The sequence below is a fragment of the Molothrus aeneus genome, chromosome 17 (genome assembly GCF_037042795.1).
Source record: "Molothrus aeneus isolate 106 chromosome 17, BPBGC_Maene_1.0, whole genome shotgun sequence".
NCBI classification, from domain to species: Eukaryota; Metazoa; Chordata; class Aves; order Passeriformes; family Icteridae; genus Molothrus; species Molothrus aeneus.
The window spans coordinates 7,041,484-7,055,709 of record NC_089662.1 but is presented as its reverse complement, the minus strand read 5'-3'; the positions used below and the strand labels follow the sequence as shown (position 1 = coordinate 7,055,709).

Here is a 14,226-nt window from a genome sequence, read left to right as displayed (position 1 = left end):
AACCAGAAACTTCAGCTATTTCTGGCTGATTTTTTATTTTTTAATTTGAATCTAGAAACTTAGAAGAACAGAATGATGGGGAGAAACATTCACTACCCTGGAGGCTGATTTCAGTGTGCTTCAAGACCAATTCATGGTTATGAAGGTGTCATATCGGTGAGTGCTCCTTGGATTTTTTTTGGAGTGGTCGGACTGGAATGAGGGCTGGCTGGGGTCAGCCTCTTGGGCATGCTCTTATTTAAACTGCATATTTATAAAGAAAAATACTGACAATTAGCCATTGCACTCCCCCGACTCCCACTGACTTCTGACCAAGGGCTGTGTAAAGATTGCAGGTTTAACAAAAGCAATTTAAATCCTTCCTCGGGCACTTACATGTTTTTCTCTGTAATAATCATTAGCATAATTGACCAGTTGTCTGATGTCTCATGCAGGAGGAATGTGTTTCTCCTGCATGGCACTGGCCGGATCTGCATTTTCACACCCAAACTGAGCTGGGTGTGGTTGCTGAGGGCAGACGAAAATGCTGACACTGTGCAAACCCAGCGAGTGTTGCGAAGCCTGGAACTTGGCTCAGGCTCTGCAGCCTGGCTTCCCTTTGAACTGCAGCCTTCCTTTACAGGTGGTTAATTAGGATGAGGTCATCCCAAGCTCCTGTGACAAACACGGTCTGAAATAATTGCCTGGATTGTGTTTAAGAAGGAATACTGAAGGAATTTGAATGTTTTGGCTGTACTGTGCGTAAAATATAATATCAGTCTGCATTCTTGTAAGATTTAATGAGATTTTCTGAAATACCATCACTACCTCAAGGGCTTTTCTGAGGCTAGTGGAGGATTGTCTACCCTGACTCTCCAAGATCCTGCAAGACTTAATTGATAGGTGCAAAGCTACCAATTCCCCTCTCCCTGGCCTGGAGAAATCTGAATTCCTGTGTGTATGTGTGTGTGTCCTTTTCAACCTTCATTCCAGTCTCTCTGGGCTGACTAGTTTTACCAAGCTTCCACATCCACTGTAAGTTTATGTGTGGGTGACAAAATATTGTAATTGACGTAATAAAATAGGACTTTGCATGTTTTGAAGATTTTGTTGGCTTTAAATTAAAGAAATATTTAAATGAGTTCTCAGTTTAATCTGTGTCCCAGGGTCAGTTTGTGTGCATGGGGGAGGCTGGTCCTTCATTGCTGGGCAGTACTGACTGACAGGAGGAAAAAGTCAAATTGTCTCTTAGGAACATTCAGAGCTTTGCTAGATTGGTTTGTTAACTTTGCAAGGAGTGAATGGACACATTAGGGATGGGTGGCACAATGCCTCCCTCATGAATGATGATCTGCTTTAAGCAGCTTTGTGGGATGAGGAAGAGTGACTGTTAATTGTGAATTTTTGTACACCTTTCTGATGTCCTTCTTTTTCTACTTTTCTATTTTCTCATTTTTCCAGCCATAAGAAGAGAGTTCTGTTGTATCACTGCCATATCTTATTGCTGTATTTTCCTTCTCGCAATAAGATTAAATGATAAATTTAATTCTAGAATTTAATTATGTCAGCTGCTTGGATAGTACTTTGGCTAGTACTGAATAAAGTATATTTAGTGGATGTAAGCCTGGAGAAGTGAAGGTTTCAGGGACACCTTGTAGTTCCTTCCAGTGCCTAAAAGGGACTCACAAGGAGGCTGGAGAGGGACTTCACAAGGGTGTAGGGAGATTGGACACAAGGGACTGGCCTTAAGCTGGAGAAGGGCAGGTTTAGATTGGATATTAGGAAGAAATCCTTCCCTGAGAGGGTGCTGAGGCCCTGGCACAGGGTGCCCAGAGAAGCTGTGGCTGCTCCATCCCTGGAAGTGTCCAAGGCCAGGTTCTATGGGCTCTGAGCAGTCTGGGATAGTGGAAGGTGTCCCTGCCAATGGCAGGCAGCTGGAACAAGATGAGCTCTAAGACTCCTTCCAACTCAGACCATTTTATTATTCTGTGATAATTAAATTGCATTCTATGAAGCTTATAAAACCAGTGATTTTAAATGATGTTCCTTGGAAATCCAGCTGCTATTATTGCTACAGGCTGTAATGCTGCAAACCATCACACTTGATCTTCTCCTTCAAGTTTAATTATATAATGGTTCCCACTAGTAATTGTATGTGTGAAGGCCCATAAAACAGGCTAGAGAATGAGAAAGGTGACACTGTCTTTACAGTATAGTCCCTGGTACCTTTTTATTCGTTTCCGTTCACATTGCATCACTTTATTTTGGCTGAGTAATCTGCATTTCTGTGCTTCCAGTCATAAGAATGCATGAACACTGCACCAGCCTCATAAACAGGCAAAACTGAACTGCTGTGCAGGTTATATCACTGAGTAGGAGCCACGTGAAGCATCATAAATCCCTTAATGTCTGAAAAGTGGGTGCAAACCAAGTCCACCTGAAGCTGCCTGGTGCCGCTCCTGTAGGGAATGATTTCAAATTCCACTGTTGAAGTCTCCATGGGGGCCATTCTTTCCACACTAAACGAGAGAATGCCTTTGTAAGTTAAAGCAGCTGAAAATTTCTTGCTATGTATTCTTCTGAGCACCCAAATATAAGGCTGTATGCCATCTCTCCACTCCCTGAGCATTCTGTAATTCAAATATCGGCAAAAGCGGTGCAAAAACTCCATCTGCTGTATGGAGAGTACTGACATGGTGGCAGTTTGTCCAAGGCTGGTGCAAATGAGTCATGAGGTTGACAGAATCTTTTTAAAAACCCCACTGGTACTCCAGATTTCCCAGATTTTCTCCAGATTTCCCACCAGAGTGAACAATGACCATCCAGAAGCGTTTACGTACCAGATTCGGAGCTGCTCTTTGAGCAGGCCACTGCCCTCAGCTCTCAGGACACAGTCTGTCACCTCCTCAGACAGAGGGTTGGTAAATGTGACCTCCACACTGACAGGCCTGTGCACCATAGCTGGACCAAGGACCTACAGAGAGAAAACATTCTGCACCAGTCTCTTATCTTCCTAATGCTTTTCTCCTTTCATTCCCTTTGCAAACCACTTCTCCTCAGGATCACCTGGGCAGGAAGGAGCCAGGCATTAGCTCATGTGCATAGTTTTGGGCAACAGATTTCAGCCTTGAGTGAGTGTGGCTGAGCATCAGCAAACTGCTGTAGAATCTACCATTTAGTCCCTTTTTTAACTAGGTCAGTGCATGGTTTCATGTATAACATGATACTCATCAGAGTGAGAATACAAGTATTAGCATACATGGTTAACTACTGGAGGCACCTTAAATTAGCTTTAACTAGGCTAAATGAAAGGTTTGGGATTGGAGAACATGAGAGGTGTGAGACAGAGGTGAATTGTGGTGTCTCAGGGAAAAGAATGCAAAAAAGAAATTAGCAAGTAAGCATATTCATTACCTTATTTTGGCTGAGATAATGTGGAATTGGTATATATTTGTAAATAATGTAATATTAGGTAACATCACTGAGAGGTACCAATTGCATTTCTTTATTACTTTATAGGCAAGTTTATAGGGAAGTTTCAATCAACAGAAACATAAATGCTTCCTAACACTTAATCACTGAATTGAAGTAATTTAATCCAGGTGCCTGCCCTACATAAATTTGCTTTGTTATTTGCATGACACAGCACAGAGACTTTTTACAAAGTCTCACTAGAACTTGGTATTTAGATATTGCCAGACCTGCAAAAAAACCACACTTTTTACTCCTGTGTGTGACCTTGCTTTTCTTGTATGCTACTGACAGTGGCTTGGGACAACTAATCCAGTCTGGAGGCCCTGAAGGGCTCTGCACATTACCATATTCCCTCTGTATTATTTACAGTAAGATGAGCAGATAACATTTGATCCCATGAGTTATGCAGCATTTAAAGCTGCTGTCCAAAACCAGTTCAGCTCGTTTATGTGGATGTGATGGGCCTTGCAAAGGCAGGACTGTCCCTGGGCAAACACAGTGCAGGATCTTTCCTGTAGGCTAAGAACTGCTTTTTATTCATTGTACTGCATTTGTCAAAAGTCAGTTAAAAGTGGAAAAAAGAGAAAGCCTCCAGTTCTAATTAATCACTTGGGAAGTGTTGCAGAAGGTGAAAAGTGACATTTACCATGATACAGTTAAAGAACTTTCTTTGAATATTGGTAATAGAGAGACTCACAGCCCCAGGTGTTATCAGCTGGTCAGTGAAGGTGTCTTTGGTAAAAAATCTTCCTAAATAAACTGGAAGATACTGATCAGACTTTTCTAACAGAAGGGGAGGTCTAAATATGGATGAGATTTCTTTCTCTGCATTCTGCCTGTCCATCCTTAGGTAGACTTACCTTGTAACTGTTGTAACACTGAGAACTTCATCAGTGCCACATTAAAAAACACTGGCAAGAATATCCCAGCACAGCTATGCCATGGAAATATTTTTCTTTTTTTTAGTGTATTTACTTTCATTTGTATCATATGGCCTATTACTACAGCAACAAGATCCAAGATCAGGCATGATTTCACTTCCCATACTCCTTCCCATGAGGAATAGATGGAGTAAGAATTCCAGTTGCTGCTTCTCAGAACCTCTCTCAAGGGTCACAGAGGGGATTAGATTTTACCTTGATGGTGAGAAAAGGATCCTGGAGCACAATATCCTTTTCAACTAGAAGTGAGGCTCCCCCTTTCATCTGGCACACAGCAGTCACCAGGATCTTCCTGTCATCCCTCAGAGAGTTTTTGTACTGGGAGTAGGAGATCTTGAAAGAAATCTCTTTCACTGTAATGGAAACAGAAACAAAATTTCCCTCTTTTCTTTTTCTGAGTATCAGCTATCTGTAAGATACCTGTGTTTTAAGGAGTAATTCTCTTATCACCCTGGGGCTGCACATTTGTGAGTGTTGACACCAAGAGACAGGAATGATGCTCATGGGTGACTTCTACTTACATTTACATAAAGCACTAAATGATCAGGTACAGTTTGGTACCTGGGCAGATCTGAGGATGGATGGATGTGGCAATACCTGCTGGTGTTTTTTTCATTACTCTGAAGCTGGGGTTTATTGCTCCTTCCTTGCAAAGAGGGCAGAGGTCAGAAGGTGGCTTGGTTGAAGTGCCCTTGCAGATGCAGCAGTTCAGCCTCTGCCTTGCTCAGTCAGAGTTGCTGTGCCAGTGAGGAAGGCAATGGAACTCAGTATAGTGAGAAAAAGAATCCTGTTGGAACTCTGGAATGAGTTCTAACGTGTTATGTATTAGCTTGAGAGGGTAGCTCTGTCCATCTGTGCTGCCTCTCATTTTTCAGCACTGTCCCTCTAAAAGCAGGGCAGAGACCCCTCTCTGCAAGTGGCACAGCTCTTCCTGCAGTTGGTGCTTTCTGTTGTGATGCTGTGAAAGTTGTAGGCTTGTTTTCCCCCCTTTAATCTGTCTTTTTGCTTTGCTTGGGGGAGCCAGCATCTCACTATTCTCCAGTCTATGTCTCTTAATTGTTCTCTCTTAGCAAAAAAGGTCATCATGTAGCACCAACAGTGGCTGTGCTGGGTCAGAGAAAAGGTCACCCTGCTCAGTCTCCTTTATGTCAGTGCCTGGAAGCAAATGCTTAAGACAGGGAAAATATGTGTCTTTCTTTTCCCCTGAATAGCCTTGACCTACAACTGTTTGCAGGTCATACACTTCATAAGCCATTCTTTATTTTCATGTGATCTGACCATAACCCAAAACTGTATCTTGTCCAGTAATAAAAGCTGTAATAAAATCAAAATTACCTTCTTCAGATCCAAGTTTAACAGACCTATGCAGCTGCAAAATCTCTGCCTTGGGTTTTCTGGTGTAGAGGATGGCTGAAGCCTTCAGTTTAACCTTTATGGTCTTAAAATCTGAGATCAAGTTTTTGAGTGTCAAGGTAAGGAGGATGTCCTGGCCAACCACAGGAGATGCATCAAGGAGCAGCTTCCCTGAGATGCTGGGGGTTTGTTCAGGCTGTGCCCTTGAAAATCCTCTTCTGGACCTTGGAATTTTGCTTCTTTTGCCAGGTCTTTTCACACCCAGCAGCTTCAGTGCTTTCTTGTACACCTGCCTTTCTTTCAAGGATCCTGCATTGAAAGGTACGATGGTCAGAGATCTCGTGCATGTACAGGGTGTGGTGTAATTTTGCCATGGCTGATCTCAGACTTTTAGGGAAGCTGAGAAGGGCAAAGACACTCAAGAGGAGAAAGTGAGGTCTGACCCTAATGTGAATTTTGGCACAAAAACAAATGAATGTACGTGGCCATGAAGGCTGGAAAGTAAAACCTGCCCACCAGCTGCAGGTGGCTGTTCATGGGCACGCCTTAGAAGCTGTGGGCAGTAGAAAGGTAATTCTGGGAGAGCTCAGTTCTGCATAAGGTGGAGCAGTTGCCACCTCCTCTGAAACTGAGAAGGATGAAAAAACCCTTTTGCAGAAATTCTCCCCAAACAGCTCTCCAGAATGGCTATTGTTTCAATTGAATCAATATTAGCAGGTAAGGAGCCCTAAGACCTTGAAAATTCACAATTCCTTGGCTCTAGAAGTAAAGAAATGTAGTCAGTACTCAGTCCAACAAAGGCCTTAATTCTTTTCACATCTGATCATCAGTGGCAAAACTACTGTAATAAAGAATTTACCTTCTGGATATTTGTAATTAGCAGTGACATCCACACGGGCATTAGTGCCCACTGCTTTGGTGCTGATAAATTTCCCAATCTTCCTGGTATCAGAATAAATTCTCTCTTTTCTTTTCTTGCTGTAGCGAATCCAAGTAACACAGTCAGCATTCACTGCTGCAAACACAAATGGGCTGTCATAATCCAGGTCCACATCCCCTTCCTTAATGGCTCTGGTGGAGGCAGGACCACATTGATAGATGCCTGTATTACAGAGGGAGAAGTTGAACAACATAAATCCTCGTGCTGACAGCAGGAGGGAGAGGCAGCCACTCCAAAGACACATTTGGGAGAAGTAAAACAACCTGAATCCTCATGCTGACAGCAGGAGGGAGAGGCAGCCACTCCAAAGACACATTTGGGTCAAGTACACTGTTTTAATGTCTGTGTGATGTGGTAACAGCGTCCCCAGAGATTCCAGGTGCACTTTGTATCAAAAGGTGGGGCTGCAGAGGAGGCTGGTGGGGAGAGCTGCAGCTTCTGGTGATGGGTGCCATGAGAAATGGTCTCACCCACCAAAGGCTGCATGCAAAGCTGTCGGGTGAAAGGAGAGGAGTCAGAAGTACAGTCAGACTTAAGAGATGGGAATCAATAGTGCTGGGTGTGCATTGAGAAGAGGCAGGAAACTGAATTTGTTAAACCTGGTAGTGAGGAATGGGATTGTGTGATGTGAGCAGCTAAGACAAGCCAGGGTGAGATAAGTGAACTTAAGATGTGCTGGCTTTTGTGGAGGCAGAGAATTGAAATGAAAAAGAAAATTGTTATGCTGGTCAGCAATCCAGAGGCTGACAGAAAAGCTCCTTACTGGAGATTAATGTGGGTATTGCTTTTCTTGTGCACCCAAATTAATGCTCCATCTACAGGGAATATATAGAAGAGAATTGTCCTGAACCTTTTGGTAATTTCAAATTTCAATTTTTTACTCCTGGTAATCTTTAGGAGTAACATTATCTACAGGTTTTTATATTTACAACAGTGTTACCTTTGCTTCTTTCCTGGGGTGTTGCATCCAGAACCTGCCATCCGTCATAAAAAGAGCCGAGGTCTCTTCTAACAAACCAGCTTTCATTCCAGACATGGAAATTCCTGCAAGGGAGGTAGAATGCAGAATATCAGATTTGTACAATGCAAGAAATAATACTAATTGAGTGAATGAAGACTTTGTGGAGAGAGCAGCTGCTGTACTCCTTACATTAGTACCTCCTTGCCCTTTTTGCCAGCTTTTTGTGTTATACCTCTGAGAAATGTTGGGATGTTATGAAAAAGAAATATTAAAAGGAAAATACTTCATTTCAGAGTCAATAATTCAATATTGGACATTCCCGAACAAAAAGCCAAAGGTCTGGAGTGGAGTTTTATATCACTAGGAGCATGATTCTAGGTATTTTAATTAGTGGGGAATAGAATGGAAGAAATATTAAAGAAATATGTATATTTACCACACACTGTCTTCACTCAAGTGCAGGTTGTTTCCAGACACATCAATGTACTTATCAATACTCAGATTTAGGTTCTTGTCATGGGCAGAGTTGAAGTTTGTAATAACACGAGTAGGTATTCCCAAGCATCTCAGTACTGCAATATAGAATACCATAAAAGCTCTGTAAGCCTATTTTGCAGACATATAGAAAGTTTTTTTTCTTGGTCACACAGTTTAGTGTATGTTTTCAGTGGTGAAACAAGCCCTCAAAAATTTCCCTCCAGCTATGATGCAAGCCACACTCATTGTGCAAAATTGCTTAAAAGACACTTTGACTGACATGACATTCTTAGCTGTCATGTCCTTTTTAATAAGAGTTTGGTTCACCCATTTATTTTAATCTTTGATTCTTTATCCTGTTCTCTCTCCCATTTTCCCTCCATTTGTTCCTTGTTTCTTTTTCCACTTTTGGAGATACACCTCTCAATTTTCCTTTGTATTTTCCCCAGAGAGATTCTTGTGTCTCAGAGCAGCTCTGACTGGACACTGCTAGGATGAAATGATTTTCCTGACTTGCAGCTCCCTTTACAGGTCCTCAGAATTGTGACTTGCTCTTCTGTCACCAGCAGGTAAGATACAGCAGTAGAAAACTGGTAGTGTGAGAAAATGGACTTAAAAGAGTACTGGTTTTCTTTGAATCCTAGCTTTGAAACAGGAAACCTTGCTCTTTTCACCAGCCCAGCCTGGAAAACCCTTTTGGTTTTTGCTTACTCACAAAGTTTTGTGTTTACCCACAAAGCTGGCATGCATTATTACAGCCTGTAAACTGAAGGATTAACTCTTCACACATGGAGAGCAGAGTTTCCTCACTCTCCCTGCCAGAGCTGAAACAGCTTGAACAGAATTGTCACAAAGTTCAGCCTGCAGAACTCGTAGCGAGCTGCTGTTGGAACCCAGGACATTCCTCACGCTGCCCTGGATGACTGAAGACCCTGGCAAGGGGCTCAGAGACCTTGGCACAGAGTCAAAAACACCTGTGCCTTTGGTTTTAGCCCATGGAAAAAATATACCATCTTTGTGTGAGGATTTACAAACCACAAGAGTTTGAGTAGAATGATAGTTAATTTGTCACAGGGTGAAAAAGTAGAATTTTGGGGATTTAGAATGGGGGTTCAAGAGGCAAGGAGAAATCTGGGCATGTCCTGTCCTCCTTCTTCTTCTTGTCCTCCATCTTCTGCTGTGATGGTGGCACTTCTGGATTGGTTTAGAGTAGAGACAAACTGTCTAATGTAGGTGATAGGTATTGGAAAATTCTTGTAAATAAAGTACACATAGTTCTTAGTATAAAAAACCAACACCACCCCAAGGGCGGTCAGTGTGCCACAAACCAACCTGCCAACAGACCTCAGCAGGTCAGAGAAAGAATGTAATAGATAAGAGAAAACGAACAACCTTGAAAAGCAGAGCCGAGGAATCTCAACTTCTTCGGTTGCGGGGCTGGGAAAAAAAACCTTTTTAATACCTCGGGAGCCGTTTCAAGCACAGAAAACCCGAGCAGCCGCCTCTGTGGCGTCACTCCCAGCTGTGCCAGCGTACCTGTGCAGGTGACTCCTGCAAAGACCCAGCACTGGCCGTAGCGGACGGGGCGGTAGCGGGCGCGGTGCCAGCGGCGCAGGATGCTCACGCTGCCGCTCCAGCGCAGGGGGTTCGTCCCTGAGCGGAACCTCCCGCTCCACTTCCCTTCCACCACTCCCTTCTCATCGTTGCTGTTAACCTGAAAGAGTCCTCCTCGTGAGAGAATTCAAGTATTTACAGGAAAAGAAAGAGGGAAATAGTTAGAGGTGACCCTGTGTGGGTAGCACTGCTCTTGTTGACTGGGTGGTGGGACAGAGTATTTGAATTTTAGATAGAATTTTGTCTGCTCAAAGGCCACCACTGGACCAAACCCAGACCAGATTGTAGAATCTGGTGATTCAAAACTGCCTTGTTTTCAACACAAGTGGTCCCAAATGTACTGACTGTCACCTGTTTACATTTTCTCTGTTTCATCTATTGGTCTCACCTCCTTGTATGTCATTACTCTGCTAGACTGTGCATTCATGCTGCTTCACATTCTCAAGTGATTTATGGAAGCCTTGAGAAATCCATCTTTTCTCTGAATGTGCATTTGTTGCAAATGTGCAGATAGTACTTACAGCTTGCCCAGACTTGTTAGATGTGGTTGCATATATTTGTACACTTCCATTGTAGAGCCTTGTTTAAGTATCAAGTGTGGTGGTACAGGATGCAGCAAGTTATTTTTAATATTTTTTCCTTAATTATTTGTAGTTATAGTAATTTTGTACATCTGAGTAGAGTTCTTTACTTTATGTTGAAACTGAGAATGCCTAAAGTGAGTGCTGTACACAAGGCTGAAAAATATCAGTTATAAAGGAGGAATTTGCTAAGAGAGGTGGTGAGGCAGGTATTGTTTATAAAATAGAAAACTTTTCAGCTGCCTAGCTGTGCATTTATGTGTTTGTGAGGAGGAGTTGTAAGTATTTGTTGCAAGAAATGTTAAAAACCTCACTGAACAATATCTCTTAAGTAAAGAATGCTAAATTCAGGCATTAAATGCAGCCGAACCAGCACTTGTTTTCCAAAATATTTTGAGCTTCTCTTGGTGTTTGAAAAACTTAGCAAGTGATTTTAGAATAGACAAATTCTTTCCAAATTAGTCAAAAGATCTAATGGCTGAAAATCTGTCAGGAAAATACATGTGGCGTTTGATGTTCCTCAGAAGTTCTTGGAAATATTCCTTCAGTTGAGAGCAAACTTTTGGGCAGAAGAATAAATCTCCATTTTACCTATTTTGTAGCTATTTTTTGCTTGGCTACACCTATAAAACATTGAGGAATTCATGCTGAACGGTGTGGGTTGGGGTTTTGTTGGTAGCTGTAAGTGCTGGATGACTTTACCGTGGCACTGATGACCCTGCTCACGTAGACAGGGCTGTTCCTCTTGGACACATCCAGAGCTGGGTCCTCACGGTGGTTCAGGCTCCGGTCCAGAACAGCCAGAGAGATATCCAGGATGTCCTCTTCAAACTGGAATCAAAACAAGCAATATATTGAGGCTGATTTCATGAGAAAATCCAAGGATAAACTCCCCACTTAGTTTCCTTCTCCAAGCATGGGAGGAAGATGGGAATAGCAGAGTTTTCTGTACTGTTAAAGAAAATTGGGGCAAGAAGAAAACATAACCATGAAGCTGCCAACTCCCCATAGTATTTTAAAGATGTCTGAGCACAGTGTGGGTCCATGGCCACTGGCATTCACAAGGACATTGTGTACCTGGTGGCACAGACAAGATCACTGCAGGTTGGGCTCAGCAGGGGTCACACCCTCCCACATCCTGCCCTGCCCCTCCAGGCACCTGCCTGTTATGAAAGCTTTACTCTCAGGGGCTGCCTCCACCTCATATCAGGTGATCTGATCTGAAAGAAACCCACAAAAATAATTATTGTGGATTAGGGCCACCAAGACACTGCTTGGGCCCAGAGAATGCCCCAGTGCTTGGCTGGATGGATGTGGCCAGGCAAGGATGGCCCTTGGCCTCTGAGACAGAAAGGAACTCTAGCCTTGTTTCATTTATCAGTGCAAAAGCAGCCATGGGGTCAGGAGGATCAATAGAAATGCAGTCTGCACATGCTGGTGCAGTTGGAGGGCATGAAGTGGCCAGGGATGGTCCTGGCTGGCCTGGGCAGTGGCAGGACGGCTGCAGCACTGGAGATGGGCTGTAGTTCTGACTGTGTTTGCAGTGGTTACACTTGGAGGGCCAAACTGCTTTTCAAAAACTCCAACATGAGTTTCAGTTGAGTACGTTTGGGGTGTCTTTTAGGGTCTTCTGCCTATTGTTCTACTTTTCTAGAGTCCTATACTACTGTTGTTATCAGATTTCTAATGTCCATACCTCCTTGGTGCATTCTCATGGCTGCAGATCTTCCCAGCACAGACTCCTTCTTCTGCATGCGGTTCTCTCCCAGTTCAGGGCTCCTCCAAGGCTCTCCCTGAGTGGCTAACCCACCCCCTTTTATCCCAGTTAGCTTCATTGGTCACAGCTGCAGCCCAATTAAGGACATGGCAGCTGCAGCCCATCAAGGGCAACCGGGGCCTCTGGAGCAAAGCCTCTGTACAGATATTCAAATACAATACATGCATTTTGCTAGGACTCAAAGGCCACCTCTGCTGTATCTGCCCGTTACTGAACACATTGCATAAATAGTTACATGCACTGGCTTTGCAATACCCAGTGGCTTTTTTTTCTCTCTACAAGGGTCAAAAAAACCAAGTACAGTTTTACCACTTTGTGTAACAGGCAAAAGAAAACTAAAATTATGCTTTGTTTCTTTTATTTGTGTATGAGCACATGCCACACAGGGGAAATGATAAGTGAGTGAGGAATATTGAACTCTTATACTATGAGAGAATGATTTTTTTCTCCTCAAGACCCTATTTACCCACTACTCTTATTTTGACAGTTCTGAAAGAGGTGATGCTATTTACCTGTCCATAGTTCCAAGCTTCTTCTTGAATATCTTTCTCCACTCCCTGAAATATGATCCCACTGTCATTCAGGACATACTCCTGCCTCTCCTTTTCATTAGCCATGTAGACATCATCATCTGCAAGCAGAATGAGACATGGTGGCTGGAAGGAAATTGCTTTGCTCTAACTGAAAATCTCAGATAGAGGGCAGTTCTAGGGATCAGGTGAGACTGCCCATGCATTCAGGCTTAGGACTCTCTCCTACACCTCTGTAACCATTTAGAGAGTAAAATAAGCATAAAATTACTTTAACTGACTGTGTTCCTGTCCCTGCAGTAAGCACAGTATGTATCTTACTGGTGCTTGTTACTTGTTTTACAAACGAATGCAAGAAACGGAGGAAAAAAATTCTAGAATGAATATTTGGAATATTTACTCCCTTTGATTTCTTATGCTACAAGCAAGAGTCTGTGTCTTTGATGCCTTTCAACACTGAAGAAGGGACAAAAACTCAATCCTTGATGTTAAGCAAAAAACCAACTTTCTGTAGCTGTGACTGCCAGGCACAGACTTTACTGTGACACCCAGGTTTCCTGGCTGGGACAATGAGTTATTTGAAGGTTCAGAGCATACCTGGGCACCAGGGATTGAAGAGTAGCACAAACTGGCCCAGGACTTTGGAGGAGAGCTTGTTCCCAGCAAGGACCTGGAGCTGGAGCTTGTATCGCCCGATGACGGCGTCGGCTGGGCTGAGGAGGGTGAGGTTCAGGCAGCGAGGCTCACTGGACTCTTGGGTTGCACTCCAGCCGCTGGCACCCTCCTCAGAAAGGCTAAATATGGCCTTGGTCCGCTGGGATTCTTCTGGAGATGGTCCTGCCAGAGGGAATGGTGGTTTGTGGGAGGTAGAGGTGAATTATGTTATGAAGATAACATGCAGTGCTGCAGGCATGTCCTTAGGAGCAGAGATACAGCCTTGGTGTGGAAATGAGGATGGCTCCTGCCTTCCTTTGAATTATTAACTGTCTCTTGCCTTAAGGAGTAGGTCAAACTTTAAAATGGGAACTCCTGAGCCTAAAAGGGCAAAGAATCCTGAGTGGAACAGCAAACCTTAATGTTTCAAGAATGGGCCGTGTAGACCTGTAAGGCACAAGTATTTTGGAGCTGGAATAACCTGGATATGAGATGACTGCCATGGGGAGATTACCTGTGCTTGCAATAAAGGTGAAATTGTCCCAAGATTGTGCTGTTGTTTTGAGGTTCAGAGAGATGTTGAAGGGCTGCCCTCTCCTCAAGATGAGTTCTGTGCTGCTGTAATCAGAGGTGTGGTGTGCAGCTTTATTTAGTTTGGATTGCCAGTTGACTTTTCCTATTTTTAGGGCTGGAAAGACACAAGACATGTTAATTAAAAACATTTTCCTTCAGACTTGCACACTTTTTCATTGTGTCTAATGTACTAATTTTATTATATTTATATATAGCTGGCATTATGTGCTATAGGAACAAAGAAAAATCCATTGTTATTAAAAATTGAAAAAATACCAGGGAGTCAGCCAAACAGCTAAAAAATGAACCCTTTTCTGTAGGGTTCTTTCAGAAAGATAAAAAACATTCCAAAATCCAAAATTCAGAGAATTC

At 43.1% G+C, this 14,226-nt stretch overlaps 1 protein-coding gene across 1 annotated transcript; it reads right to left on the bottom strand.

Moving 5' to 3' along the window:
• Positions 1-2,344: 2,344 nt before the first annotated feature.
• Positions 2,345-13,988, bottom strand: LOC136563891 (protein-glutamine gamma-glutamyltransferase 6-like). Its single transcript, XM_066561570.1, has 12 exons — positions 13,796-13,988; positions 13,225-13,464; positions 12,610-12,728; positions 11,023-11,151; positions 9,662-9,839; positions 8,085-8,220; positions 7,628-7,731; positions 6,607-6,849; positions 5,730-6,056; positions 4,590-4,747; positions 2,820-2,953; positions 2,345-2,498 (listed from the first exon to the last, which is right to left on the bottom strand). The coding sequence occupies exons 1-12, from the start codon at positions 13,986-13,988 to the stop codon at positions 2,345-2,347; spliced, it is 2,115 nt and encodes a 704-aa protein (XP_066417667.1).
• Positions 13,989-14,226: the final 238 nt, after the last annotated feature.

Excerpts from the sequence above, each read along its gene's own strand:
- LOC136563891 (XM_066561570.1), bottom strand. The coding sequence starts at position 13,988 with ATGTCTTGTGTCTTTCCAGCCCTAAAAATAGGAAAAGTCAACTGGCAA. Across the intron at positions 12,729-13,224 it reads CTTCAATCCCTGGTGCCCAG|ATGATGATGTCTACATGGCT; the intron begins GTATGCTCTGAA and ends TTCTGCTTGCAG. Across the intron at positions 7,732-8,084 it reads TTGAGTGAAGACAGTGTGTG|GAATTTCCATGTCTGGAATG; the intron begins GTAAATATACAT and ends CCTCCCTTGCAG.